This window comes from Oncorhynchus keta, chromosome 5 (genome assembly GCF_023373465.1).
Source record: "Oncorhynchus keta strain PuntledgeMale-10-30-2019 chromosome 5, Oket_V2, whole genome shotgun sequence".
In the NCBI taxonomy this organism is placed as follows: Eukaryota; Metazoa; Chordata; class Actinopteri; order Salmoniformes; family Salmonidae; genus Oncorhynchus; species Oncorhynchus keta.
In genome coordinates, this window is record NC_068425.1 from 2614236 (window position 1) to 2641102 (window position 26867).

Genomic DNA, 26867 nt, shown 5'->3' on the forward strand with positions numbered 1-26867 from the left:
TGTTGACTCATCAGTAGGAAAGATTTGTTTCTCTTTTGGTCCATTCAACAACAGAGCGATACGATCCTTGTTTCAGCAGGACCTTATGTCATGCCTTATTGGAATAGATTTATTGATAATATCTGTTGGAAAAAAGTTTGGATGTTGCCACACACATTCCTACTTGTTAACAAAATTAAATAAGTTTCCTTTAAAATTATTCATAAATATTATCCTGCCAACCACCATATGAAAAAGTTTAAGGAAAACATCAACTCAAATTGCTCCTTTTGTAATGACCACCCAGAAACAGTGTTGCATCTTTTTTGGCATTGTATTAATGTAAGAAAACTGTTAAGACATCAGTAGATTTATAATTGAACACATTTATGAAGATTTTACACTATTGTGGAGAGATGTACTGCTTGGATTCTTTACATACAATAGAAATAAGCTGAAACAATTTGATGTAATTAATTTCATTATTCTTTTGGCCAAATTTCATATTGACAAATGACAAACTAGCAGTGTCCTTCGCGCCTGTCTGCCTAACACCTGCCATTCGCAGAACTGCTGCGGGGAAACTGTACCCGCCCCTTCTGTGGAGTTCAGCCGTGGCTGGCATCCAACGTTCTTGTGCATTAATGCCACCTATTGTACTGCCCCTGTCTGTCAGATTAAAAATGGACCAATATAAGTATAAAAAGTGTTCCTGCGCAAACAGGAACGTACTGAATTGCAGGCCACAATTGCACCCTTCGAGACACTTTCGATTAATAGCGAGGACAACATGTTCGTTACTCCAATTTCACATATATTATAGCGATATGTGCAGAAATTCGTTTCCGCCTACAATTCTCGCATAATTAATTTTACTGACACAAAAAAAGATGCCACCTTGTCTTGCGTGTTTTGTCGACATTTGGAAAGTTTACCTACAAAATGTTCTGTTTCCATCAACATAGTAACTTAACGACAAATGAACTGAACAAAATGAAATCAAATCAGAAAGTTTCTCAAAGAAGATCAACCAGATTACAGTACTTTCTTCGCATAAAAAGTGTGGATGGGAAACCTGGTTAGTAATTGCACTGTTTACTTACAAACTAATCCGTTGTGGACAGACGTATTTAACATAAAATGGAACGACATTTTCGTTCTAGGTTACAGAAATTACTTCCAAATGGTTGCATGGTTTAAAATCAATCACTGCCAACACAAATGAAGATACAACTTTTTATTTTCACAAAGAGAAACAAACCAAGAGTTGCAGTTTCTAGTCAACATATATGGAAACAGCACGTAATCCATTCGGTGATAACCAAAATACAGATGAGTCATATCTACATGTAGAATGGGCAAATACAGAGGGGCAGAAAAAGCGCAGTGAAAGTTACTTTGTTGTTGTGAGATAATTTAATAGGACTGTGTGTGTGTGTGTGTTTTGATACTGGAATGCTTCACTCCAGTTTGTATGGGTCTGCACAGAGGTTACTTTCCTATCACGGACTCTCACCTACCATTTACAGTTACATTTCTTCCTTACAGTACAGCATAAAACAAAATGTACAGAAACCCTTGACTAAAAGCAGACCTCTTGGCCTCTGTTGGGTTTCAAATTCTGCCTCTCTCTTCCTGTGGTGCTATCCTCATGCCACAGAATCAACAACGATGCTTAATTCACTCGGTCATTCACAGATCAAATGTCCTTAACTTCCCCCTCCCTATAATATCAAATGGTACAGTCCAGTTCAAACCAGCCCAGAAGTGTTTAGGAAAAATCTGAGGATTGAGGGGGAGGGAAAGTTAGTTACATTTCAGAGTGAAGGGTCATTTTCCTCTCCGACTGCTTGGAGATCGGCTTGGGGACTGCCTGCTGCCACTCCTAGAAAAAAAGAGGAAGAATAATCAAATAAATCAATACAGACAACTCCACAATCACGATTGACATACAGAGTAGTTTATTTACATTTTAGTCATTTAGCAGACCATATACAACTAGTGTATTCATCTTAAGATGGCGAGGCGAGAATCACATGTCAATTTTCCCTCCGTAAAACATTAACATGTACTTATTTCTCGAAACCTGTACCTTCTGTTGGAGTCAATCATTTTAAATATGAGTCTGTTTTGTCCAATAGGAACACAGAAATATGTTTGCCTTCAAATTGACTAGTTGGCTACTGACCTGCGGGTGGGTGGGGAATGTGCAGGTCGCCTCTGTCTGGGTGGAGAGTAGCTGAGTGAGCGAGAGTCTCTCAGCGAATCAGCTGGCACTCTGTGAGGTCGCGCCGGGCTGGAAGAGATGATGTCAAATGTCAAAGATCAACTGGTTCCTGTATGTTACAGAAATATTCCAGACTTTTTGAATAACAATAAATAACATTGTCATTTCCATGAATCATAACTAGAAGCATTAAAGTATAGGAGTTGTTCTGGTCACGAATCAATGGAAATAATAGATCTGTAACAAGTAGTTAACATTATGTCAGCATCATTACCTCTTCTTCTTGTCTTCCTTCTCGCTTTCAGAAGAGGATGATGAGGAGGAGGAGGAGGAAGAGCTATGGGCAGCCGCTATCCTGGCACCTCTGGGAGAGAGAGAGAGAGAGAGAGAGGAGGACATTGGAGAGAGGAATCATGTCAGCTCTATTTAGGACATCTCTATCGGCAATGTTCAATATATTATGATCCAAATGTAAAAACATGTCAGTCATTTAACACTCCTTACGCTTTTCCTTGCGCTGCATCAGAGTCAGAACTGTCTGATGAAGACGAAGAGGAAGATGACGAGGAGGAAGATGATGATGATGAGCTGGGGCTGCCCATCTTTCCTTTCTTTTTCTCTTTGACCCCCTTCTCGCTCACACCGTTTTCAGTCCTGACTGGTCGGTCTGTGGGGTGGGCAGAGCCTTTTGAGGGGAGCACCGCAGGTGATTGGGTCCTCGATGTATCTCGTAGAGAGACTCTGGTCTCTGAATGGCTGAGGGCCTGTGGCGACCTGGAGCGGGGCGGGTCAGAGTGCCGTGTTTCTTTGGGGTGGGCTCTGATTTCTGATTGGCTGGGAAGGGGACTGGTCTCCTTGGAGGGGAGCGGTGAGGAGATGGAACAAGCCTTCCTTCCTCTGTCTTCCCCTTTCTCTCGCTCCTCTCTATCACCTCTTCGGTCTTTCTCTACTGCTGGTTTCATCACCTTTTCTACAGGCAGCTCCTTTCTCTCTCGGGCCGGAGAGGGGGATGGGGATGAGGAAGAAGAAGAAGAACGAGAAGATGAAGAGGGTGAGCGACGGGGTGGGGGTACCTCTTTAAGAGGTTGACGCTCTCGCCTCTCTTGCTCTTTTTCACGTTGCCGCTCTTTTTCCCTCGCTCTCTCCAGCTCTCTATTCTTCTCTCTCTCCTGGTGTCTCTGCCTTTCTCTGGATAGCGAGTGACTGCTTCTCCTTTGTCGAACGGGAGAGGGGGATCGCCGGGACCTGAAAACAAATACAAAATATAAATTAAATAAACAATTCAGAATCTGGTTTGGCAATCTGAGGTCTTGGCAGATTTGATTTATTGATTATTGATTTATGTATACAGGAAGTTGCCCCACTGTGTGTGATGTTTGATTGATGTGTGTATAGTTGAGTTGCGTTTGATTTGGTGTGAATAGGTCCTGGTCCTACCTGTAGAGGGGACTCCGTCTTCTGGGACTCCTCGACCTGCTCCTTCTGGCTCCTCTGTCTCTGGAACGGTCCCTCCCTCTATCCCTCGCTCTCTGCCTCTCTCGGTTGTGCTCTAGCTCCCGGCTGCGGCTCCGCCGTGGGGCGTAGTGGCGAGTCGGGGAGCGGGACGGAGGGGAGGCTCTCCGGGTGGCGGCTTGCCGTCGGGGGCTGGGGGAGCAAGTGGGGGGGTCCTGGTACTGCCGTGGGGGGGTGCGGCGAGGGGGGGAGGGCCGCGGGACAACTGCTGCTGCAGGGGCTTTTGGGGAGGGCGCCCTCCTCCTCTCCCACTCTCTCTCCTGCTCAGAGGGGCTGTACTGCTCTGCCCTCCTGGCCTGGCTCTTCACCCCTCCCTCTCTCTCCTTCTCTCTTTCCACTTCAGTGGGGGAGTACCTCTCGCCTCCGCCTTGGGAGGCTCCTCTTCTGGGAGGAGAGGGTGGAGGGCTGGAGCTCTCTACCTCGGTGGGGCTGTACCTCTCCTGTCCCTTCCCTCGCTCCTTCTCTCTGTCTGTGGGGGGGTAGCGCTCTGCAGCAGAGGGGAGTTGGGAGACCGGAGCTTTTTGGGGAGCAGGAGGTGGGTTTTCCCTTTCAGAGAGCAGGAACCTGTCCCCTCCTGTTCTCTCACGTTCCTTCTCTCTCCCGGTAGCTCTCTGTCCGTCACTCTCTGAAGCGCTCTCTCTGCCCCCATTGGCCAGATACCTCTGGAAGGCAGCACCTACAGTGGGAGGGGAGATGAGCGCGGGGAGGGCTTTTTTCACTGGGCTGCTCTTCACCACGGTTCCCTTTTTCTTCTCTCCCTCGGAGGATGAGGAAGAAGAGGAGGATGATGATGATGAGGATGAGTCAGAGGATGAGGAAGAGCTGTCACTGTCACTCCCGCTGCTACTGCTGCTCTCATTCGCTTTCTCCTCTCTTTCCTTTGCCTTCTCCTTCTCTCTTTCCTTCGCCTTCTCTCTTTCCTTCTCCTTCTCTCTTTCCTTTACCTTCTCCTTCTCTCTTTCCTTTGCCTTCTCCTTCTCTCTTTCCTTTGCCTTCTCCTTCTCCTTCTCCCTTTCCTTTGCCTTCTCCCTTTCCTTTGCCTTCTCCTTCTCTCTTTCCTTTGTCTTCTCCAACTCCTCTCGCTCCTTTTCCTGCAGGCTTCGGTCTCTGTTCTCCCGCCTGTTGTCCTCCTCTGCTTGTCTTTTTCTCTCCTTCTCTCCTGCCCCCCTCTCTCTGTCCCTCCTCTCCCCCTCACCCTCTCGTTCTGCGCGGAGATCTTCAGTCAAACAGGTAGATGGCTGTTGGGTAGAAGACAGTCTGCCGGACCTCTCGCGCTCTCTCCCTCCATCTCGGTTTCGCTCCCTCTCTTTTTCCCTTTCGATCTCCCGCTTCCTCTGCTCCTCTTGTTTCTCCCTCTCTTTGCTCAATTCCCTCTCCCTCTCTTTCCCCCTCTCCTCCGGTTTCCTCTCTTTCCCCCTCTCCTCCGGTTTCTTCTCTTTCCCCCTCTCCTCCGGTTTCCTCTCTTGCCCTCTCCTTCCCTCGTGCTCCCTTTCTTTCTGTCGTCCATTGGTGAGAGGTGACTGAGGGACAGGGGATGTGGAGTCACGGGATGAGTTTCTACCTCTCCCGCCATCACTTTTCCGACTAGGGGGAGATCCTTCTTTCTCACTCACCCTCCCCCTCTCTCTGTCAGCTGGGGCTCGGGCATTTCTTTCCTTTCCTCGCTCCCCCTCTCCGCTCCTTCCTCTCCTTGCTCCCTCTCTTTCTGGAGAGGGAGACGAGGAGTCTCGTCTTTGTGGTTTGTCTTTTCCGCTCCTCTGTTTCCTGGTGTCCAGTTGTTTCGGGGGTGGAGAGGGGGATGAAGAAGAGTCGTGTCTGGTCCTCTGCAGCATTGTTCTCTCCTTTCCTCGATCCTTATCTCGCTCCCTCTCTCCACTTCTGGAGCGCCTGCCTTTCTCTCGTTCCAGTCGAGGAGGAGAGGGGGAAGAGGAGTCGTGTCTCGTTCTGGTAGGCTTCACTTTCTCACGCTCCTTCTCTCTTCCTTTCTCTTTGTCCTTCAGTCGCTCCTTCTCCCGTTCCTTGTCTGCCCTCGGTCGGCGTTCAGGGGAGCTGGGATACCTGGGAGATCTCTGAGAGGGAAAAGGAGGTAAGGAGAGAGAGGCGAGCAGAAAATAGAGAATTAGCGAGTGCTGGAGGCCATTGATTATGCCCAATTGGCACAAAGCAGGTTTTGAAATGGTAGAGGGAGCTGATCACCAGACCTGTGATTGGTGGTCTTACCGCTCTGCCTCCCGAACGCTGTGGACTCCCGTCCTCACGACCACGCCCCCTCCTGTCAGGAGATAGCCCCTTTCTCCCCTCCTCTGCTCTCTTGACAGGCTGGTTCTTCTGCCTCTCTCTCAGCGGGGCAGGGGATTGGCTGATCAAACGGAGATATGGCATGAGAGATAGAATAACAGCATGGGGTGCAACTCAAAACTGCCTTGACTTTTAAGTTACTGAATTGAATGACTAGAATTGATGCGAGTAGGAGTGCAAATTTTCGCTAGCTTCGACGGGGATTTGTGGAAAACCTAGGAATTTAGAGTAAGTTACATCCCCCAATTGTTCTGGTGACCCGGAAGTACCTGTGAGCAGAGCTGGAGGACCCACTCCTATGGCGCCGTGTCTTACTCTGGGGCGGAGTCTCATTTTCACTTCTCTTGCGTTTTTTCTTAGACGCCTGCTTCTCGTCTGAGGAGCTGAGATGGCGAACAAAGAAAGTATTTTAGTACACACACACACTATGCACCACGTTCTGTAGGACCCACGTTCTGTAGGACCCACGTTCTGTAGGACCCACCTATCTTTGTCATCCTTTTCTTCCGACCCGTCCCTAGAACACAGAACACAGAGTCTTTGTTCATTAAGCTGAAAAAAGGGTAAAGGCTCACACACACATCACCCCGAACGTGAATCTAGCGCTTGTCTGTCAATCGTTCAGCACGCTTCGTTTTTTCAGGGAACACCCGCAGTACGTGATTCCACATGTAAAACCGGTACGCACTCAGTGCGCAAATTACGTTCAGAGGTGCTAAGTACTCTGGGCCAGCAAATTGTATTGTGTGTGAGCCCTAAGGAGTCTTCGCGAGCACAGGCGATCGTCAATCTGTAGGCGCACACATCTCTTACACAAGAGGTTCCGATCCATTGCAACTGAGATGTTCTGAAATAACTAGCAACATTGCGACACTACGCTGGACATGAAGTCCATTCACTGACTGCAAAATGAAGGGAAAAAGAAAACGACCGGTAAACCTTTTCTTCTTCTTCTTTTTAGTTTTTTTCACCCGTCTAGGAGAGGGGGAAGGGCTCTCTGAGCTGAAGAGAAGAGAGTAAAGTGACATGTCGATCAAACACGCTGTGCATTATTTTTACGCACGCACACAAAATAGGACCGTCTCATTCCATTCCTTCTCCCTCTTCTCTCACCTGTCTCTGTTCTTGTTTTTCTTCCTTTTCTTCTTGCGGCTCTGTTTTCGGGCCGGGGAGTCAGAGTCCTCTGACTCTTCTACCAGCCTGAGAGAGAGACGGCGAGGAAGAGAGAGAAATAAAGAGATGGTAAGTAACAGAGGGGATAAACAAAGGAAAATCAGAGTTACACGAGAAAGGCTAGCTAGCTACGAGACCCCCCCTCCTTGACTTACGCATATTTCTGATGCTGTTGCTTCTCCCTCTCCAGCCTCTCCTGCTCCCTCTTCTCCTTCTCTCGCTCCTTGCGCTCCGGATGGAAGGAGGAGCCATCTACGTAGTCCGTGGCGATGCCGAACGCCGCCTTCAGCCGGTCGTTCTTCTGCTGGTTGGCTGCAGCCAGGGCGTGAGTCTCTGTCGCCCTGAGAGAGAAAGGGGGGTGCGGGGCATTGTTCAATAGGTCCTATTACTGTCACGCTAGGTTACTCCCCAAAGAGTGGAACAGTGGTGTTTCGCCACCTTGTTCAATGGTCAGCAACTGTAGGAAGCGCCACGTCACCAAGCAACAGAACACTTCACTGCCCACACTCGGTTTGCCGTTTTTATTGCTATTGATTCTGCAACGTGGTCTGTCTTTGCGCCTTGGACTGCAAGTTTGTGTCCCGGATTCCAGTTAGCTGCTAGCCATGTGGAGCAGGCGAACATCAGCAGTGCTAGCCCACCAGCGTTTTCATCCCAGGCTGGGCACAAATGCTTCAGGTGTGAGATGATTTCCACACAATCACAAGGTGGAAGTGGAAAATGGACAAGGATTAGTCTGCCCTAAATGCACCAGCATCAAGCAGCTTAGGGAAGAGATCCTCCGGCTGTTAGCTTGGCTGCGAGGAAAGAAAACCCTGCTTTCTATGTACACCGACCTTGCTGTAACCCAGGCAACCCAAATCTCTGTTTTAAATGGCTGCTATAGCAAAGCTGTTGATGAGTCGGGCAGCGTTGATCTCTCCCAATCCAACGGACAGATGTGAAGCGCAACTCCGCGGCCCCATGGGAGACTGGACATAGGAGATCGGGGAGGCAGTTAGGTCACCCATCTAGCCGAGAAGATCCGATCCAGCTATCAAACAGCTTCGCACCGCTTGAGATGGACCTAGCAGCCCCCGGAATCCGCACGGAGCATGGGTGTATACCAACAGCCTGATAGCCATCACAGTTCAGCAGGTTGTTTCCCCATCGGATTCCATCACTACCACAATCCTTGTGGGCAGCTCGATGGTGAGAGATGTTGGTCTGACAGACCGACTAAGGTCCACTGTCACCCAGGAGCCCGTGTCCATGACATCCAAGTCTCCTGCCCACGGTTCTAGTCAACTACTCCAATAGACACCATCGTCACTCACGTAGGTTTAAACAACCTTCGTTTTAGGCGATCCGAGGGAGAACTACACATTGTTTTTTAAAAGACCCTTGCTAGCAGAGGGAAGATAATTATTAAAGACCCTTGCTAGCAGAGGGAAGATAATTATCTCTGGCCCTCTTCCGTGCTACCGAAGGGGTTCGGAACGTTTCAGCCGACTCTTTGCCCAAAACGAGTACCTGAAGAAACTTTGCAGCCTTTTGACTCTTTGCCCAAAACCAATTTCAGCAACATCAAACTGTTTTTACCTGAAGAAACTGTTTTTAGAGACTGACAGACAGGGTCTGGTACAGGAATGTCTTTTGTGGGCGCAACCAGAAGTTTTTAAAGAGATGGGATTCCCAGCAACATCAAACTGTTTTTAGAGACTGACAGACAGGGTCTGGTTGTGGTCCAGTCCCAGCAACATCAAACTGTTTTTAGAGACTGACAGACAGGGTCTGGTAGTGCTCCAGTTCTCCCTGTCATAATAAGCAGAAGAGGAAACAATATCAACTCCGACAACAATGGCACTTTGGTTATTGCAAGTAACCAAATGTTATGTTCCTTTAACTCTGCTTTCTAGTGAGTTTATACAAACTCACCTCGTACCATTCTGATAGGTTGGAGACTGTCTGAAAACGTGGCTGTAACGTTAATAATTTGGTTGTTATTCCATTGGTTACCTCTAGGCAGATGCCCCAGGTGAAGAGTGGCCCACACATTGAATATGACACTCTTAAATGCAATCACTAGTAAAAACCTCTCGTGAATGACCTCATTACTGAGCGCAAAGTTGATTTCATGTTTCACACTGACACATGGCTGACTGTAGAGACTCTCCCCTCAGACTACAGCTTTTCACACTATCATTAAAAGGAAAAAGGGTGGGGACAGCATCTATTTCTATTTATGGTCTCAGCTGTAAGGACATTTCATTTGGTGACTTTGAGTCTTTCAAGCAGCATGCTATAGTGTTTCAATTTCAGCCACCGGTGTTGGCCAAAACCCCGTATAAGGCCACCAAAGCACTGCTTAACCGATTACACCAAGGGCGAGGCCAACCCCCCTCTCCATTCTGTCCTTGGATTTAAGACTGTTGACCGAGACTGTGGACAGATTGGAGAGGTTGGTTGGCCTCTCTGGTCCAGTTCTAAATTGGTTTAGGACCCATTTAACCGGTCGAGAGTTTGTCACCCTTGGTGACTTATCACGGCGCGGGGTTCCACAAGGTTCAATTTTGGGTCTGGTACTGTTCAGTTTATACAGTTGAAGTCAGAGGTTTACATACACTTAGGTTGGAGTCATTAAAACTCACTTTTCAACCACTCCACAAATTTCTTGTTCACAAACTATAGTTTTGGCAGGTCGGTTACGACATCTACTTTGTGCATGACAAGTAATTTTTACAACAATTGTTTACAGACATTATTTCACTGTATCATAATTCCAGTGGGTTAGACGTTTACATACATTAAGTTGCCTACGCCTTTAAACAGCTTGGAAAATTCCAGAAAATGTCATGGCTTTAAAAGCTTCTGATAGGCTAATTGACATAATTTGAGTCAATTGGAGGTGTACCTGTGGATGTATTTCAAGGCCTACCTTCAAACTCAGTGCCTCTTTGCTTGAAATTATGGGAAAATCAAAAGAAATCAGCCAAGACATCAAAAAAAATTGGTTCATCCTTGGGAGCAACTTCCAAATGCCTGAAGGAACAATGCTATTCTATACAAACACTAGTATGCAAGTATAAACACCGTGGGACCACGCAGCTGTCATACTGCCCAGGAAGGAGATGCGTTCTGTCTCCTAGAGATGAACGTACTTTGGTGCAAAAAGTGTAAATTAATACCAGAACAGCAAAGCCCCTTGTGAAGATGCTGGAGGAAACAGGTACAAAAGTATCTATATCCACAGTAAAACGAGTCGTATATCGACATAACCTGAAAGGCCGCTCAACAAGGAAGAAGCCACTGCTCAAACTGCCATTTAACAGCCAGACTAAGGTTTGCAACTGCACATGGGGACAAAGATTGTACTTTTTGGAGAAATGTTTTCTGGTCTGATGAAACAAAAACTGTTGGCCATAATGACCATCGTTGTGTTTGCAGGAAAAGGGGGGTGGCTTGCAAGCCGAAGAACACCATCCCAACCATGAAGCACGGTGGCAGCATCATGTTGCGGGGGTGCTTTGCAGCAGGAGGCTCTGGAGCACTTCACAAAATAGATGGTGTCATGAGGAAGGAAAATGATGTGGATATATTGAAGCAACATCTCAAGACATCAGTCAGGAAGTTAAAGCTTGGTCGCAAATGGGTCTTCCAAATGGACAATGACCCCAAGCATACTTCCAAAGTTGTGGCAAAATGGATTAAGGACGACAAAGTCAAGGTATTGGAGTGGCCATCTCAATCCCATAGAAAATTTGAGGGCAGAACTAAAAAAAGCGTGTGCAAGAAAGGAGGCCTACAAACCTGACTCAGTTACACCAGCTCTGTCAGGAGGAATGTTTCAAAATTCACCCACCTTATTGTGGAAATTTTTACTAGGATTAAATGTCAGGAATTGTGAAAAACTGAGTTAAAATGTTTTTGACTAAGGTGCATGTAAACTTCTGACTTCAACTGTATATTTTACCCCTTGGCAGCTTTATCAGAAAGCACAGCATTGATTTTCACTGCTAAGCAGACTATACACAACTTCACATTTCAATCACAAGAGGATTTTAGCTCCAAGACAAGACCGAGGTACTTATTTCTGGAGCCAAAGCACAGAGAGTATCTGGCCACACATTTTAATTCACAGGCAATAAAGACCAAACACCAGGTAAAAAACCAAGGTGGTATATTAGATATATTAGATTAGAACTCAATTTCGAATCACACATTAGGAGTGTGTGATCCGGGGCGGCAGGGTAGCCTAGTGGTCAGAGTGTTGGACTAGTAACCGGAAGGTTAAAAGTTACATTTTACATTACATTAAGTCATCTGCTAAATGACTTAAATGTAAAAGTTCAAACCCCTGAGCTGACAAGGTACAAATCTGTCGTTCTGCCACTGAACAGGCAGTTAACCCACTGTTCCTAGGCCGTCATTGAAAATAAGAATATGTTCTTAACTGACTTGCCTAGTTAAATAAAGGTTTAAAAAAAAAAAACAATAATTTATGTGACCAAAACAGACTTTTAACACCTGAGGAACATTGCCACAGTGCAGCCATTTCTCTCTCAGGTTGATACAGAGACTCATCATCCACGCTTTTATTACAAGCAGGCTTGACAACTGTAATGCTCTCCTGTCTGGTCTACCCAAGGATGCTATTGGTCAACTGCAAAACATACAGGATGCTGCAGCACGGGTACTGACCAAGACCAGACAGAGAGCACACATTACACCAGTTTCAGGGCTCTGCACTGGCTGCCTGTGAGTTTCCAATACATGTGTTTTTAAGGTATGTACCCAGTAGGTCCCCTGGCACTTGCCGTTTAACTATACCAAAGACTAGGACCAAGAGGCATGGCCAGGCAGCCTAGAGTTACTATGCCCCCAGCCTGAGAACCTGAAGGGGACTGAAACTTTTTACATTTTAAGAGATCAGAGACAGACACCTTTTTAGTTTTACACCATTTTAGTTTTACTTTTCCTTAGGGTGCTTTTTAGTCAGTCAGTTTTTTGTTTATTTTTTTAATCCTCTTTGTTGAGTAAATATTTCAGTTTTTATTTTCTTAGATTTTTCCATGTCTGAAATGTGCTGCATAAATAAAGCCGGATTTGAGTTGATTTAAAGTTTGTGCAGCCATGCTGATCTGTAGTAGTCTGCAGTAGAAATGTCACTAGTCCGTAGTGATGGCCAGATCTGTGGTGGTTTCACTAGTTTCATTACTCTACAGTGATCTGTGGTGGAGTGTACTTACAATGGTCTCTCGGTGGGGGCCGAAGGCGGCTCCTGCTCCTGCAGCATCATGCGGAAGCTGTTCACCTTCTCTTCAATCTCCTCAGCGGAATACCTGTCATCCAACACACACACACAGAGATAAGACTCAGCAGCTAACTCTCCCCTTTTGCACCCCATATCTTCACCCTTTTCTCTCCAAATATTTCGGTCCCTCCCATTGATCTCGGAGGGGAATTGATTAAAATGGTCCGGCTGCCTGGAGTTTGCAATGGGTGAAAAGTGACTGCATTCATTTTGGAACCGGACTGCTTCCCCGGTGTGAACCAGGGCCCCCGCTCTGGCCGACATTGCCCCCCCCCCCCCAAAAGAAAAAGTGATGTTGGTTAAGAATGTGGAGTAATGAGTAGGATTCTGTGTACACATATGCCTTCCCAATGGACCTTCCCAATGGAGACTAGCCTGAAAATGTAAACATATACATTTGATAGAAAACAGATGTTTCTAAACAACACGCTGCATAGTTGACAATATGACAGAGCGGTGCAGATTTACCGTTCAATTTGACCAGGGCACGCCTTCCTCAGCGGCTTCATCCGGTCACATGACGGGCCATAGCCCAGTGCAACACTGGCCAGCTTAATTAAATCCCCTCTCTCACACTTACACCTTCCTCTTCCCCCACCCATCCCTCTTTCTTACCCCTGCTCTTCCATCATGTCCTGCAGCTCTGCACACTTGACCTCCAGTTGCCTCTTTCTCTGGTGTTCCAGGATCTCGGCATTGGGCTGACGGTTCAGTTGGCTCTCCAGCCTCTCACGGTCCTTCTCGTCTCGCTCGCCGCCGCGCTCGTCCCGTGGACGCTTTGCCCGCACGCTCGACAGGTTGCGCTGCACATAGCCGTTGGTGCCGCTGCCTCGTGGCGTGGTCAGGCCAATGCCGTTGTACATGGCTCCTCTGTGGAGAGAGACAGGACAATGGTCAGATAAGTGAGAGTATTAAAATGATGGCGACTGGAATGATAAGAGGGTAGGCCTATTTGTCAGTCCCAAACAGAACAGAATTGACAGCCTACAAATCAGGAAGTACACTATTGTAAAATAAATGTTGGTCATATCATAAGCCATCCACTCTGCACTATGGAGTTAGGCATGCCAATAAAGACTAAATGGGAGTGGATTGGGTAGGTACAATGCACAAATAGTTAACTATAACAATCCTCCCCTATAAACCATATTGATGATATAGAAGAGATTCCAAACTAGGCTACACTGTAATAAATTATTTAATTCAGGAAGTATGATAAACATTTGGTATTTGAAAGTCTGTTTACTTCCTGAATACAACAGTTAGCTTAGTAGAGCGTAATAATATAGTCACCGATAGCTAGCCAAAAAATATTTTAAAAACAGTGACCTGCTTTTGAACCCATCAATCTCTAGGTAACCAACTAACGTTAACTAGCTACTGCTGTACCATACCACAACACTTTGCAACAGGAAAGAGACAAATAAGCCTAGCTAGCTAACGTTAATGGTATGAGATTGGCCAGAAACTGAGATAGCTAGCTAGCTAACTTATTTAGCTAACGTTACGCACTAAACTCGTAGTAGGAGCAAATGGCCGGCTACAATGAATCGTGGATATCTAGCTAGCGAAATAACTAACGTTGGCGAACTAGCGGGCAATACGTCGAAATCAGTTAACGTTACCTGACTAGCTAGTTAATGCACTTATAAAAGACAACGTTTTGACAAACACACTATTTGTGAGCGTCGTCTCCCCCAGTAACCACAAGGATCGAACCAAGGCTTGGAATGAGCCCCCTGCCTTACGGGCCAAACTTTGGCCCAAATAGGCCTTCTATCTAGGCTAGCTAGCAACTAACGTAGGCAGCTACAGTGCGCTATACACTTGTGGAATGCATAAAAAAATAATATAGGTATCTAACGTTATTTGGACAGCAGTCAGATCATTATGTTTTTTGTCAGCTATAGTATCTAGATATCGAAATAGTTTAACCCCGCATGGTAGCTAGCAACTACCGTGGCTAACGTAACGTTTCATAATTAGCAAGTCAATTTAACATGCTACCCAGCTAGCTAACGTTACCTCTGAGTTCCCCGCGAACGGAGACGATGAATGGAAGCAAATACACTGGCAAAAAAAACTAAATAAAATGACAATCGAAACAAAAGCAAATCTACGTCAAGTACTTATTCGTAAAACAAACACCTAATGCCTGCGGATATCGTCACTGGTTGAACATCGGGGGAAAACCACGCGTGATGATGATGGCGACCCCAGACTCCGCATCTAAACTACATTTCCCATCTTCTTCTTCTATGAGGTTAAACGGCGATGGGCATTCAATTTGATGCGTTACCGCCCTACATTTCCCATGTTTCCCATTAACACTTTCCTTCTTCCTCTTCAAACTTTTCTGGCTGACGACACACCTATTGGTGTATAAACTTTTCACCTTGTTGACTTGATGCCACAAGGAACAACAACCCTTCGTATGAGTTTATCTGCTGTATGAGTGGCCTAATGTGAAGACATATTGTCCATGCAATGAATGACAGCCCCCTTGTATCTTCAGGTTATCTAGTTCATTTAAAGGCACGATCTGTAATTTCAGCATTCCTGCCACCTTGTTTACAATAAGGTAAATGATGGGGCTGAGGAAATTACACCTATACTGTCAAATTCATTAAGTGGACAATTATTTGCATATTACTGACACCCATGAATCAACATGATTATCCATATAATACCCAATTGACACAGAATTCACAGCCTTTTGCCAGTAAAAGAAAAACAGGCAATGTTTATATGATCCCTTTTCAAACAGTCCCATTTTCCTCTATTTCTTGTTATGTTATTTCAAAATAACATAATAGTCATTTTGAGTTTAATTATGTTACAGGTCGGTGCAGCCCATAGGCTACTTGGCTATACCATACAAATACAATCAATAGTTTGTTATTTTGTTACTTTAACAGATAAGACACACATACATTCCCCTGCCCTGATAACAGTCAACACATATATTGTATAATAAGAATATAATGGAATATAATAGAATAAAATATTAATAATATTTTCCACAAACAACTTTAATTTTGTGGAACAAAGGTGCTTGCATGTGCTTTAGAAACCTTAGAAACTTGTATGTGCTTTATAAATCTCTTTCTGAAAAGGGAGCTTGTTTGACCCATGTTTAATCATTTTTGTATCTCATGATAAGCTGTAGACCACACTATCTACCTAGAGAGTTTTCATCTGAATTTTTTTGTAGCTGTCTACATACCACCACAGACCGATGCTGGCACTAAAACTGCACTGAATGAGCTGTATTCCGCCATCAGCAAACAGGAAAACGCTCACCCAGAGGCTGCGCTCCAAGAAGCTGGGGACTTTAATGCAGGGAAACTGAAATCTGTCATACCAAATTTCTTTCAGCATGTTAAAGATGCAACCAGAGGGAAAAGAAACTCTGGACCACCTTGACTTCACACACAGAGATGCATACAAAGCTCTCCTTCACCCTCCATTTGACCAATCTGACCATAATTCTATCCTCCTGATTTCTGCTTACATTAAAAAATTAAAGCAGGAAGCACCAGTGACTCGAACAATAAAAAAAAGTTGTCAGATGAAGCAAATGCTAAACTACAGGACTGTTTTGCAAGCACAGTCTGGAATATGTTCCGGGATTCCTCCGATGGCATTGAGGAGTACACCACATAAGTCATTGGCTTCATCAATAAGTGCATCGATAACGTCCTCCCCACAGTGACTGTACGTACATACCCCAACCAGAAGCCATGGATTACAGGCTACATCCGCACTGAGCTAAAGTCTAGAGCTGCCGCTTTCAAGGAGCGGGACTCTAACCCGGAAGCGTATAAGAAATCCCGCTCTGCCCTCTGACGAACCATCAACAGGCAAAGAGTCAATATAGGACTAAGATCGAATCGTACTACACCGGCTCCGATGCTCGTCGGATGTGGCAAACCATTACAGACTAAAAAGGGAAGCACAGCCGAGAGCTGACTAGTGACACAAGTCTACCAAATGAGCTAAACTACTTCTATGCTCACTTCGAGGCAAATAACACTGAAACATGCATGAGAGCACCAGCTGTTTCGGAAGACTGTGTGATCACACTCTCCACAGCCGATGTGAGTAAGATCTTTAAACAGTTCAATATTCACATGGCAGGGCCTCCCGGGTGGCGCAGTGAGTAAGAGCGTCTGCTAAATGACTTAAATGTAAATGTAGTAATAGCTACAGGCAACTGGCAAAATAAAGGAAACACTTGAGTAAATGAGGGTTCTGGCAGATCGGTTATGGTATGTGGGGTGCATTTTCATGCCATGGTTTAGGTCTACTCAACCCTGATAAATACACAGCCATCCGGAGTGAACACCTTCAACCTATGGTGAATCATTTCTATCCTGATGGGAGTGGTCTCTTCCAGGATGACAATACCCCCATCCACAGCACACAAGTGGTCACTGCATGGTTTGATGAGCATGACAATTATGTGAGCCATGTGCCATGGCTTACAAATAGGGCCACAAATAGGGTGCTTTTTAGCTTTGCCAAATAAACAAAAAATAACTAAAGTAACTGTTGGCATTCATTTTCCCTCTGTACTTGAACTGTGACCCCAAAACCGCAATACATAATGAGCCGTGCATTACACCCCTACGAAATATAGGACTGCTGTATTGTCCATTTTTGTTTAAAATCTAGGTTGAATTTAAATCATGGCTGATGATGACTTTGCACATGCTTTATACTGTAGACCTAAATGTCATCATTGATTATTTTAGTTATAAAGTATGGTTACATTTCATTTTCCTTGTTAAAAACCTCTTCAGGATCGGTGTCCCTTTCACAGGACAGTTGAGCAATAGTAGGCTAATGTGATTAGCATGAGGTTGTAAGTAACAAGAACATTTCCCAGGACATAGACATATCTGATATTGGCAGAAAGCTTAAATTATTGTTAATTTAACTGCACTGTCCAATTTACTGTAGCTCTTACAGTGAAAGAATACATTTTACATTTACATTTAAGTCATTTAGCAGACGCTCTTATCCAGAGCGACTTACAAATTGGTGCATTCACCTTATGACATCCAGTGGAACAGCCACTTTACAATAGTGCATCTAAATCTTTTAGGGGGGGGGTGAGAAGGATTACTTATCCTATCCTAGGTATTCCTTAAAGAGGTGGGGTTTCAGGTGTCTCCGGAAGGTGGTGATTGACTCCGCTGTCCTGGCGTCGTGAGGGAGTTTGTTCCACCATTGGGGGGCCAGAGCAGTGAACAGTTTTGACTGGGCTGAGCGGGAACTGTACTTCCTCTGTGGTAGGGAGGCGAGCAGGCCAGAGGTGGATGAACGCAGTGCCCTTGTTTGGGTGTAGGGCCTGATCAGAGCCTGGAGGTACTGAGGTACTGTTCCCCTCACAGCTCCGTAGGCAAGCACCATGGTCTTGTAGCGGATGCGAGCTTCAACATGCATATACCATGCTATTGTTTGAGGAGAGTGGAATGGCTTCGATAGAAACAGTAAATCTATTTCGTTTTTAAGTAGAGAACTCTCAACAATCATTCACGATAGCACATTGAAAATAGTTACTGGCAAATACCATAAATAAGCAGGGCTGGGTTTGGTTAAAATCCTGGATGGGAGACCAAAGTGTATCTTTAGATAGATCACAGTGCTCCCTATTGTTTCGTTTTTCTGATAGTGGATATAATGTTGAAGATCTGACGTTGTTTTAAAGGTACAAATTCAACATATTTTATACAAGGTTTGTCTATGTAAAAATTTGGCTAACATGATGACATAATCCTGTGGTTGAAATTTCACTTTAAAAACAAAAGTTGATTCAAATTGTTTGAGTTACAAACGATAAACAATCTATGAAAAGCTGAGCTCCCACAAACATGCACATGTAATATGTTTTGCTCTATGATGCTCAAACGCTATTCAAGAGTCGTTAGAAGATCATAAGGAATCCTAGGACATAGTATCTGTAATACTGTAATAAGCTCACATAGCTGCTGTCACAATCTACAAACTACACAGTTGTCACTGACTAGTTGGATATTAATTTCCCATTGAGCAAACCATTTCTGTAATTACAGCATTCATATAAAGTAATTTTTATATATATTTTTCTTTGGCAGACTTAATTTTTTTATTGACAATTTGTCAATAAAACTCATGAATGCAAATGTTGATGCCAAATTGTTTTGTGTTCTACTTGTAGCCCTGGTTGTCTTAAAAATGTATATATAAGAGCTGGACATGCAGATAAATGAAAGTCAGATAAATGAAAATCCGAATTTTGCTGAGGTCTCGGGACTGATACGGTTAATGACATTCTCTGCTGCCAATTTGGTCTTTATCCCAAATCTGTGACCTCATCGTGTACATTAAAATAAGAATACATGTATGAGCGGAACTGAAAGTGAAAATAGATATCGCATAGCACTGAGTGTACAAAACATTAGGAACACCTGCTCTTTTCATGACAGACTGACCAGGTGAAAGCTATGGTCCCTTATTGATGTCACTTGTTAAATCCACTTCAATCAGTGTAGATGAAGGGGAGGAGACTGGTTGAATAAGCATTTTTAGGCTTTGAGACATTGATTGTGTATTCGTGCCATTCAGAGGGTGAATGGGTAAGACAAAATATTTAAGTGACTTTGAACGGGGTATGATAGTAGGTGCCAGGCGCATCGGTTTGAGTGTCAAAGAACTGCAACCCTGCTGGGTTTTTCACGGTCAACAGTTTCCCATGTGTATAAAGAACGCTTTCGACACCTTGTAGAGTTCATGCCCTGACGAATTGGGGATGTTCTGAGGGCAAAAGGGAGTGCAACTCAATATTAGGAAGGTGTTCCTAATGTTTTGTACACTGTGTATATGTAATTCATTTTCAGAGTAAATACAAACTTAACTATGTATCTATGTATTCCCTAAAATAATCTCATCACACATCTCAGAAAATCTCTGAAAATGTTGTGACAGTAAGAAGAAGCTGCATATATATATATATATATATATATATGATCATTAAAAAAGCCTCAAACTAAACAAAGATAATGTCTATTACCATATTCGGTATGTTGAGTAACAATATATGATAGAAAGAGAATAATAGCCACATATCAGTAGATGTGTGGAAACTTGATAACCCTACAGAAGGTAGAGGATTTTACATAAACTTGAAACGGTTCCGTAACGACAGACGCTGGGAGACCGGAAGCAAGTACAGGGTGAGGATTTTATAATAAATAGAAACAAAAGCCAGAGAAGCGTCTGGACAAGAGAAACAAAACAACATCGATGCAGACACGGGAATGAAACTGAGGAAGTGACAGATATATGGCAGGCAATCAATGACGTGATGGAGTCCAGGTGAGTCGATGAAGCACTGGCACGCGCAACGTTGGTGGCAGGTGCGCGTTATGGTGAGCAGCCTGGCAACCTCGAGCGTCAGAGACAAAACTAATGAACAATGTGACCATACACACAGTGAGTCAGGATTTCAAGAGAAATGAAACTCTTTTTTTCTTCTTCTTACACGATATGTTCCCTTTCTCTTCAGTCAGTGAAGTACCCACCTCAGTTCTGTATTTTACGCTCTAGACTAGTTACCGCACACAATTTGGTTAGCTGTAGAATAGACACAATGGCGAGTAAAATGACAGCCTCTGTCTCATTGGAACAGGACCTCTTCAAATGTCCCATCTGTCTAGACCTGCTGAAAGATCCGGTGACTATGCCGTGTGGACACAGTCACTGTATGGGCTGTATCCAGGGCTTATGGGAGCAGGAGGACCAGATGGGAGGTCAGATCTGCCCCCAGTGCAAAGAAAGTCTTACACAACCTTGGCCCACTCTTAACCAAAATACTATTCTGGCTGAAATGGTGGCGAAACTGAAGAAGACAGAACTCCAAGCTGCTCCTCTTACGGAAGATGTGGTTGCATGTGACTTCTGCACTAGAGGAGCGAACCAAGCTGTCAAGTCCTGCCTGGTGTGCCTGGCTTCTTACTGTGAGACTCACCTAAAGCCCCACTATGAAAACCCTTCCTTTGGAAGGCACAAGCTGCTGGATGCCACCCGACGATTACAGGAACGGGTTTGCTCAACTCATCACAAACTGCTGGAGGTTTACTGCAGAACCGACAAACTGTGTGTGTGTGCGAGTTGTGCACTGTACGATCACAAAGGCCATGTCACCGTCGCTGCATCAGCTGAAAGAATGGAGAAGCAGGTAGGTGCTAAAACCATAGACATGAAAGCCAGTAGATCGTGGTAGACCTGACATCATCCACGATTTTCCTATGGAAAACTCCCAATGGCGGATGAAGCCAGGAGTATTAGAATTTGAAGTGCGCTATATTGCTGAATGGGTCTGAATGGCAACATTAACATGGTTTACGGTGAAAGTGGCCGTAACTAGTAAAGGACCATGGTCGACGTAGTCGTTTTCATCCTGCCTGAGAGAGTCAACCTAACGCTGCGTGGTCCTGTGTGATGACAAATGTAGGAGTCTGAATGGATCACTACTTAATAAAATATCTGAATTTGTAGCGAACTTTAAAAGAATGAATCGTGGAGATCGAACTTGATCTAATGTTAGAGGCCCAAACAGCCGTAAAATGGTGTTTTGTTTGGCCGTTCTGGCGATTGTAATTTACATAGGTTTTATAGAGCAGACCAGGGCGTTGGACACCACTAGGTTGATACGCAGGCCTGGCTAAAGCTAATTGGGCGAACATAATTTAACTTTATGTGAAAGGTAATCTGAAGTGCTCTGGCACAGTGATTTAGTTCTGCCAATTAGCCTAATCTTGTAAATCACATCCTGATCTATGCTGGTTATCACCTATAGTCTCATCTGTGTCACTATCTGTTCAGCTCTACTTATCATGTTTCCTTTGGTGCTATTAGTGCATTTGTTTGTTAAGAAAGTGGAAAGCTCATGTTGAGTTGTCTGGGGCTTCTCTCTGCTCACAGAAAGAGACAGAGGCCACAGGAGGATCATGTAGACAGAAAGTCAAGGAAAAGGAAGAGGAGGTGGAGCACCTGAGGGGAGCTTTGGTGTCGTTTAAGGTGAGCTAGGATGTGTTGCAAGAGATGGGCTACTGTATATGATCAAGGTAAGAGCGAGGGAGTGGTGGTGGTGTTTGACGTGAACTTAATCTGCCACAACTTTATCTGTACACATGTTGTACTGCATTGAATCTGTTATCTCCATCTTATTAGCGTTCTAAAGTACTAGTGCATCTTTTAATTAGATTGATTTGATTAGATTACCTTTATTATCCCACCAAGGATATATTAATTTGGTAATTTGCTTAAAAAGACAAAATATGTAACAGAAAATAGTACACAATACATTTTATATGAAAGTACAATAGGCTGCAGATTTACAGTGCAAGTGCAATACATATTTACTGTACACACCTATCAACTAGTGAACAGTCCAATTAGACTATCCATTGTACAGCCTAATGGCTGGAATTAAAGAGTCCTTATATCTGTTTTTCCTGAGCTTCTTTTTTAAAGAAGTCGTCTTCCCCTAGCCAGGCTATGACTGAATTTCGGGTGAAGGGGATGTGTACTGTCCTGTAAAATGTTACGTTTTTGGAGGATGAGTTTTGTGTACAGGCTGTAAGCAGCTGATTCTTGGGCCATACTACCAATGATCCTTCCCCACCGTCTTGATCAGGCACTGAAGCTTGGCCTTGCGCTCGCATGTTGCCAAATGCATGTCAGACCAAAGGGCAACACATTCTACAGGACATATTTGTAAAACATTTGTGGGATATGATGATTAACATTAAAATGGTTTTTCTTTTTTCTTTTCTTTTTTTCTTTTTTACTGCCGGTTCGAGTGACTGTTTCTTTGCAAGGGCACAGACATTGAATTGCTGTTTGTTTATATTGGTATTTATGTGGTCACTCTTATCGACTGACTCCCTGTTGATCTTTGTCGGGGGTAATTAAGTACCAGAACATTGAGGCAGGGTCTAAATCACTATATTCCTTTCGATCAGCGCTCTGCAAGGGAAGCTGTTCTGGACAGCACCAGGACGCTCTCAGAGCTGAAAGTATATCTGGAGCGGAGGGGCAACCAAGTGAAGGAGCTGATCAGGGCTCAGGAAAAGGTGGAGGTGAACTGGGCGGAGGCCCAACTGCAGCGTCTGGAGCAGGAGATTATTGCGCTGAAGAAGAGAGACTCTGAGCTGAAGAAACTCACACTGACCCAAGATGACGCATACTTCCTTCAGGTATAAGCACTTCTTTGTTTAATACTCCTTACACAGAGTAGTAGAAGTAGAAACTGGATTATCTTGAGGATAATCGGTTTTGCAGAATGATATCTTTAAATGAACAGACATAATTTGCTGCCCTGGAGTTCAGCTATATGTGAAGCCATTTTCTTTCTTCAATCTTTCCAGCATTACCAAGACCCCAGGAGCTCTCCTGTATCTGAAGACCTGCCGAGTGTCAACATTGACCCGCTGTGTGATTTTGGGACAGTAAAGAGAGCTTATACTCATTTCAAGGAGCAGTTGGAATGCTTCTGTGATGGAGAAATGAAGAGAATATTGAACACAGGTAGAATAATTTCAGTGGTTCCCCACTGGGCACATACGTCAATTCAATGTCTATTCCACGTTGGTTCAATGCAATTTCATTAAAATGACGTGGAAACAACATTGATTCAACCAGTGTGTTCCCAGTGGGTTAAGACAGCATGTGAGATGTGAATGAGGTACTGTATACCTTTTGAAAACCCTTGAATTTTGGAGTCTGTGTTTTAAAAGCTTGTAAGAAATAATAATAATGTGTGTATCTGTGTCCATTTCCACAGTAAAAGCCATCCATATGCTTCAGTCACCAAAGCCCAGCCAATGTAAGTGTGTTTATCATCTCAGCATGCAGATTTTTTTCCAGAAACCCCCCCCACCTAAAACACAAAATACTGTAGCCTATGTGAGCTAAAATGTTTGTGCAATTATTTCAGTTTCAGCTCCAAAGACAATTGGTCAAGCCAATGGGAGCCCCCCAGCCTTCAAGCCCGCCCTGGTAATGGGGGAACCTGCAGTAACCTGCGACTCTCCCCTTTCCCTCTGTACAAAGTCCTCTATCTTGAAGTGCTCTTCTATGAGCAAACCTCCAACTGGCTCAGCGATCCTATTCATCGAAAAAGGGCCATCAAATGACACTAAGCCTGCTGCTAGAGTAGAGACCATCCTCACCAAACCCTTGTCCACCACTGACAACCTTCTCTTGACCAAATCGGCATCTAATATGAACATCAATCCCCTGCTTATTAAATCCTCATCCAACACTGAAGAGTTCACCAAACCTGCATCTGGAGCTGGTATAGCAGTCCTTAACAGCACACCTGCTCCTACAACAAGTAGCAGCATTTTCAATTGTCCTGTTGGTGTTTTTGGTAAGCCTGCAGTTGACGTAGATGATTTTTGTAAGGCAGCATTAAACACTGACAGCGGTCCTTTCACCAAACTTGTATCTGACAACAATAGTAGGGAAAAGCCTAGCACAGGTTTCTCCTTTGGCGAGCCAAAATGTAACGCAGGCTCATCCCTCTTTGGCAAGCCTGAATCTAACACAGGTTCACCCCTCTTTGGCAAGCCTGCATCTAACACAGGTTCACCCCTCTTTGGCAAGCCTGCATTTAACACAGGTTCACCCCTCTTTGGCAAGCCTGCATCTAACACAGGTTCACCCCTCTTTGGCAAGCCTGCATTTAACACAGGTTCACCCCTCTTTGGCAAGCCTGCATTTAACACAGGTTCACCCCTCTTTGGCAAGCCTGCATTTAACACATGTTCACCCCTCTTTGGCAAGCCTGCATTTAACACATGTTCACCCCTCTTTGGCAAGCCTGAAGCTAACACATTTTTATTCCTCTTTGGCAAGCCTGCATCTAACACAGGTTCACCCCTCTTTGGCAAGTCTGAATCTAGCACAGGTTCACCCCTCTTTGGCAAGCCTGAATCTAGCACAGGTTCACCCCTCTTTGGCAAGCCTGAATCTAGCACAGGTTCACTCCTCTTTGGCAAGCCTGCATCTAGCACAGGTTCACCCCTCTTTGGCAAGCCTGAATCTAGCTCAGGTTCACCCCTCTTTGGCAAGCCTGAATCTAGCACAGGTTCACCCCTCTTTGGCAAGCCTGAATCTAGCACAGGTTCACCCCTCTTTGGCAAGCCTGAATCTAGCACAGTTTCACCCCTCTTTGGCAAGCCTGAATCTAGCACAGGTTCACCCCTCTTTGGCAAGCCTGAATCTAGCACAGGTTCACCCCTCTTTGGCAAGCCTGCATCTAGCACAGGTTCACCCCTCTTTGGCAAGCCTGCATCTAGCACAGGTTCACCCCTCTTTGGCAAGCCTGCATCTAGCACAGGTTCACCCCTCTTTGGCAAGCCTGCATCTAGCACAGGTTCACCCCTCTTTGGCAAGCCTGCATCTAGCACAGGTTCACCCCTCTTTGGCAAGCCTGAATCTAGCACAGGTTCACCCCTCTTTGGCAAGCCTGAATCTAGCACAGGTTCACCCCTCTTTGGCACGCCTGAATCTAGCACAGGTTCACCCCTCTTTGGCACGCCTGAATCTAAAACAGGATCCTCCTATGGCAAGCCTGCAGACCAGCCTGGGGTCGTGGAGATTTCTATTTTAGAAAACTAAACCAAGCATTCTCCTATCAATGAAGAAATGCTGTTATCAGGGTTACACATCATGGGATTACACTAGAAATTGTAAATAAATAATAATACAATGAGTTTGCCCATGTTAATATACACGTGTGTACTTTGATTTGTTATGCACTACCAATACTGTGATGGATTTGATGTTCTCTGTACTGAATTAAATGGATTTCTTCCACTGATTTAAAAACTGTAATATGCCCATGATAATTTAACAATTTTCTGCCAGAAGATGGCATTCAAACAACAGTCTCACTCTTATGCAGTCCCTAAATTCTCATGGTCTGTTTTAAAGAATATGTATTCTGACTTCCATGAGACAATCTGGCTAAATAAAATAAATACAAATGTGACAGCTTGATATTATGTTGGTGCAATTGTAGTTTCTTACATATTGTTTCTGTATATACAATTAAGTACAATGTGTACATAGCACTTAACACATGGATCTCACAGCCATTTGTATGTATTTGTTTGGTGTGTGTGTGTGTGTGCATGTGTGTTGCTGTTTTCATACTGACGGCATACCAATCAAATCAGACTTTTTATCACATGCGCCGAATAAAATGTGTATAAACCTTACAGTGAAATGCTTAATTACAAGCCATTAACCAACAATGCAGTTCAAGAAAGAGTTAAGAAAATATTTACCAAGTAAACTAAAGTAAAAAAAAATCTAAAAAGTAACACAATAACAAGGCTATCAGTACTTAGTCAATGTGCGGGGGCACAGGTTAGTCAAGGTCATTTGTACATGTCGGTAGGGGTAAAGTGACTATGCATAGATAATAAATAGCAGCAGTATAATAACAGATGGAGTGGGGGTGTGTGAATGTAAACAGTCTGGGTGGCCATTTGATTAATTGTTCAGCAGTCTTATGGCTTGGGGGTAGAAGCTGTTAAGGAGTCTTTTGGTCATAGACTTGGCACTCTGCTACCGCACGAGAAGTGGTGGCAGAGAGAACAGTCTATGACTTTGACAATTTTTTGGGGGCTTTCCTCTGACACCGCCTAGTGTATATAGGTCCTGGATGGCAGGAAGCTTGGCCACAGTGATGTACTGGGCTGTACGCACTACACTCTAGCGCCTTACGGTCAGATGCCGAGCAGTTGCCATACCAGGTGGTGATGGAACCGATCAGGATGCTCTCGATGGTGCAGCTGTATAACTTTTTGGGGAATCATGACAAATATTTTCAGTCTCCTGAGGGGGAAAAGGTGTTAAAGAAATTCTGCAGCATTGAAGGTCCCCAAAAACCCAGTGGCCTCCATCATTCTTAAATGGAAGAAGTTTGGAACCACCAAGACTCTTCCTAGAGCTGGCCGCCCGGCCAAACTGAGCAATCGGGGGAGAAGGGCCTTGGTCAGGGAGGTGACCAAGGCCCCGTTGGTCACTCTGAGAGAGCTCCAGAGTTCATCTGTGGAATCTTTCAGAAGGACAACAATCTCTGCAGCACTCCACCTTATGGTAGAGTGGCCAGACGGAAGCCATTCTCAGACCATGAGAAACAAGATTCGCTGGTCTGATGAAACCAAGATTGAACTCTTTGGCCTGAATGCCAAGTTTCACGTCTGGAGGAAACCTGGCACCATCCCTATGGTGAAGCATGGTGGTGGCAGTATCATGCTGTAGGGATGTTTTTCAGTGGCAGGGACTGGGAGAATAGTCAGGGTTGAAGGAAAGATGAAT

At 44.7% G+C, this 26867-nt stretch overlaps 2 protein-coding genes across 59 annotated transcripts; one reads left to right on the forward strand and one right to left on the reverse strand.

Annotated features, from left to right (window-relative positions):
- Positions 1 to 1201: 1201 nt before the first annotated feature.
- On the reverse strand, positions 1202 to 14789 carry srrm2 (serine/arginine repetitive matrix 2). Of its 9 annotated transcripts, none has more exons than XM_052518377.1 (16): positions 14508 to 14765; positions 13098 to 13352; positions 12418 to 12510; positions 7345 to 7530; positions 7130 to 7216; positions 6956 to 7018; positions 6501 to 6533; positions 6286 to 6399; positions 5939 to 6077; positions 4759 to 5787; positions 4663 to 4704; positions 3644 to 4602; positions 2711 to 3451; positions 2481 to 2570; positions 2168 to 2275; positions 1202 to 1864 (listed from the first exon to the last, which is right to left on the reverse strand). In XM_052518377.1, exons 2-16 carry the CDS (start codon positions 13343 to 13345, stop codon positions 1810 to 1812), a joined length of 3987 nt encoding a protein of 1328 aa, XP_052374337.1. In that variant the 5' UTR covers positions 13346 to 13352; positions 14508 to 14765; the 3' UTR covers positions 1202 to 1809. The 9 variants fall into 9 exon arrangements, with proteins under 9 accessions (XP_052374337.1, XP_052374335.1, XP_052374333.1 ...); XM_052518375.1 differs by having other exon boundaries at positions 3644 to 4626; positions 14508 to 14764; XM_052518373.1 differs by having other exon boundaries at positions 3644 to 4704; positions 14508 to 14764.
- Positions 14790 to 19850: 5061 nt separating this feature from the next.
- On the forward strand, positions 19851 to 25543 carry LOC118384259 (nuclear pore complex protein DDB_G0274915-like). Of its 50 annotated transcripts, none has more exons than XM_052518397.1 (8): positions 19851 to 20706; positions 21453 to 21548; positions 22496 to 22729; positions 22901 to 23060; positions 23317 to 23358; positions 23470 to 24732; positions 24805 to 24876; positions 24985 to 25543. In XM_052518397.1, the coding sequence occupies exons 1-8, from the start codon at positions 19984 to 19986 to the stop codon at positions 25155 to 25157; spliced, it is 2763 nt and encodes a 920-aa protein (XP_052374357.1). In that variant the 5' UTR covers positions 19851 to 19983; the 3' UTR covers positions 25158 to 25543. The 50 variants fall into 50 exon arrangements, with proteins under 50 accessions (XP_052374357.1, XP_052374363.1, XP_052374356.1 ...); XM_052518403.1 differs by having other exon boundaries at positions 24805 to 24840; XM_052518396.1 differs by having other exon boundaries at positions 24841 to 24912.
- The last annotated feature ends 1324 nt before the right edge of the window (positions 25544 to 26867 follow it).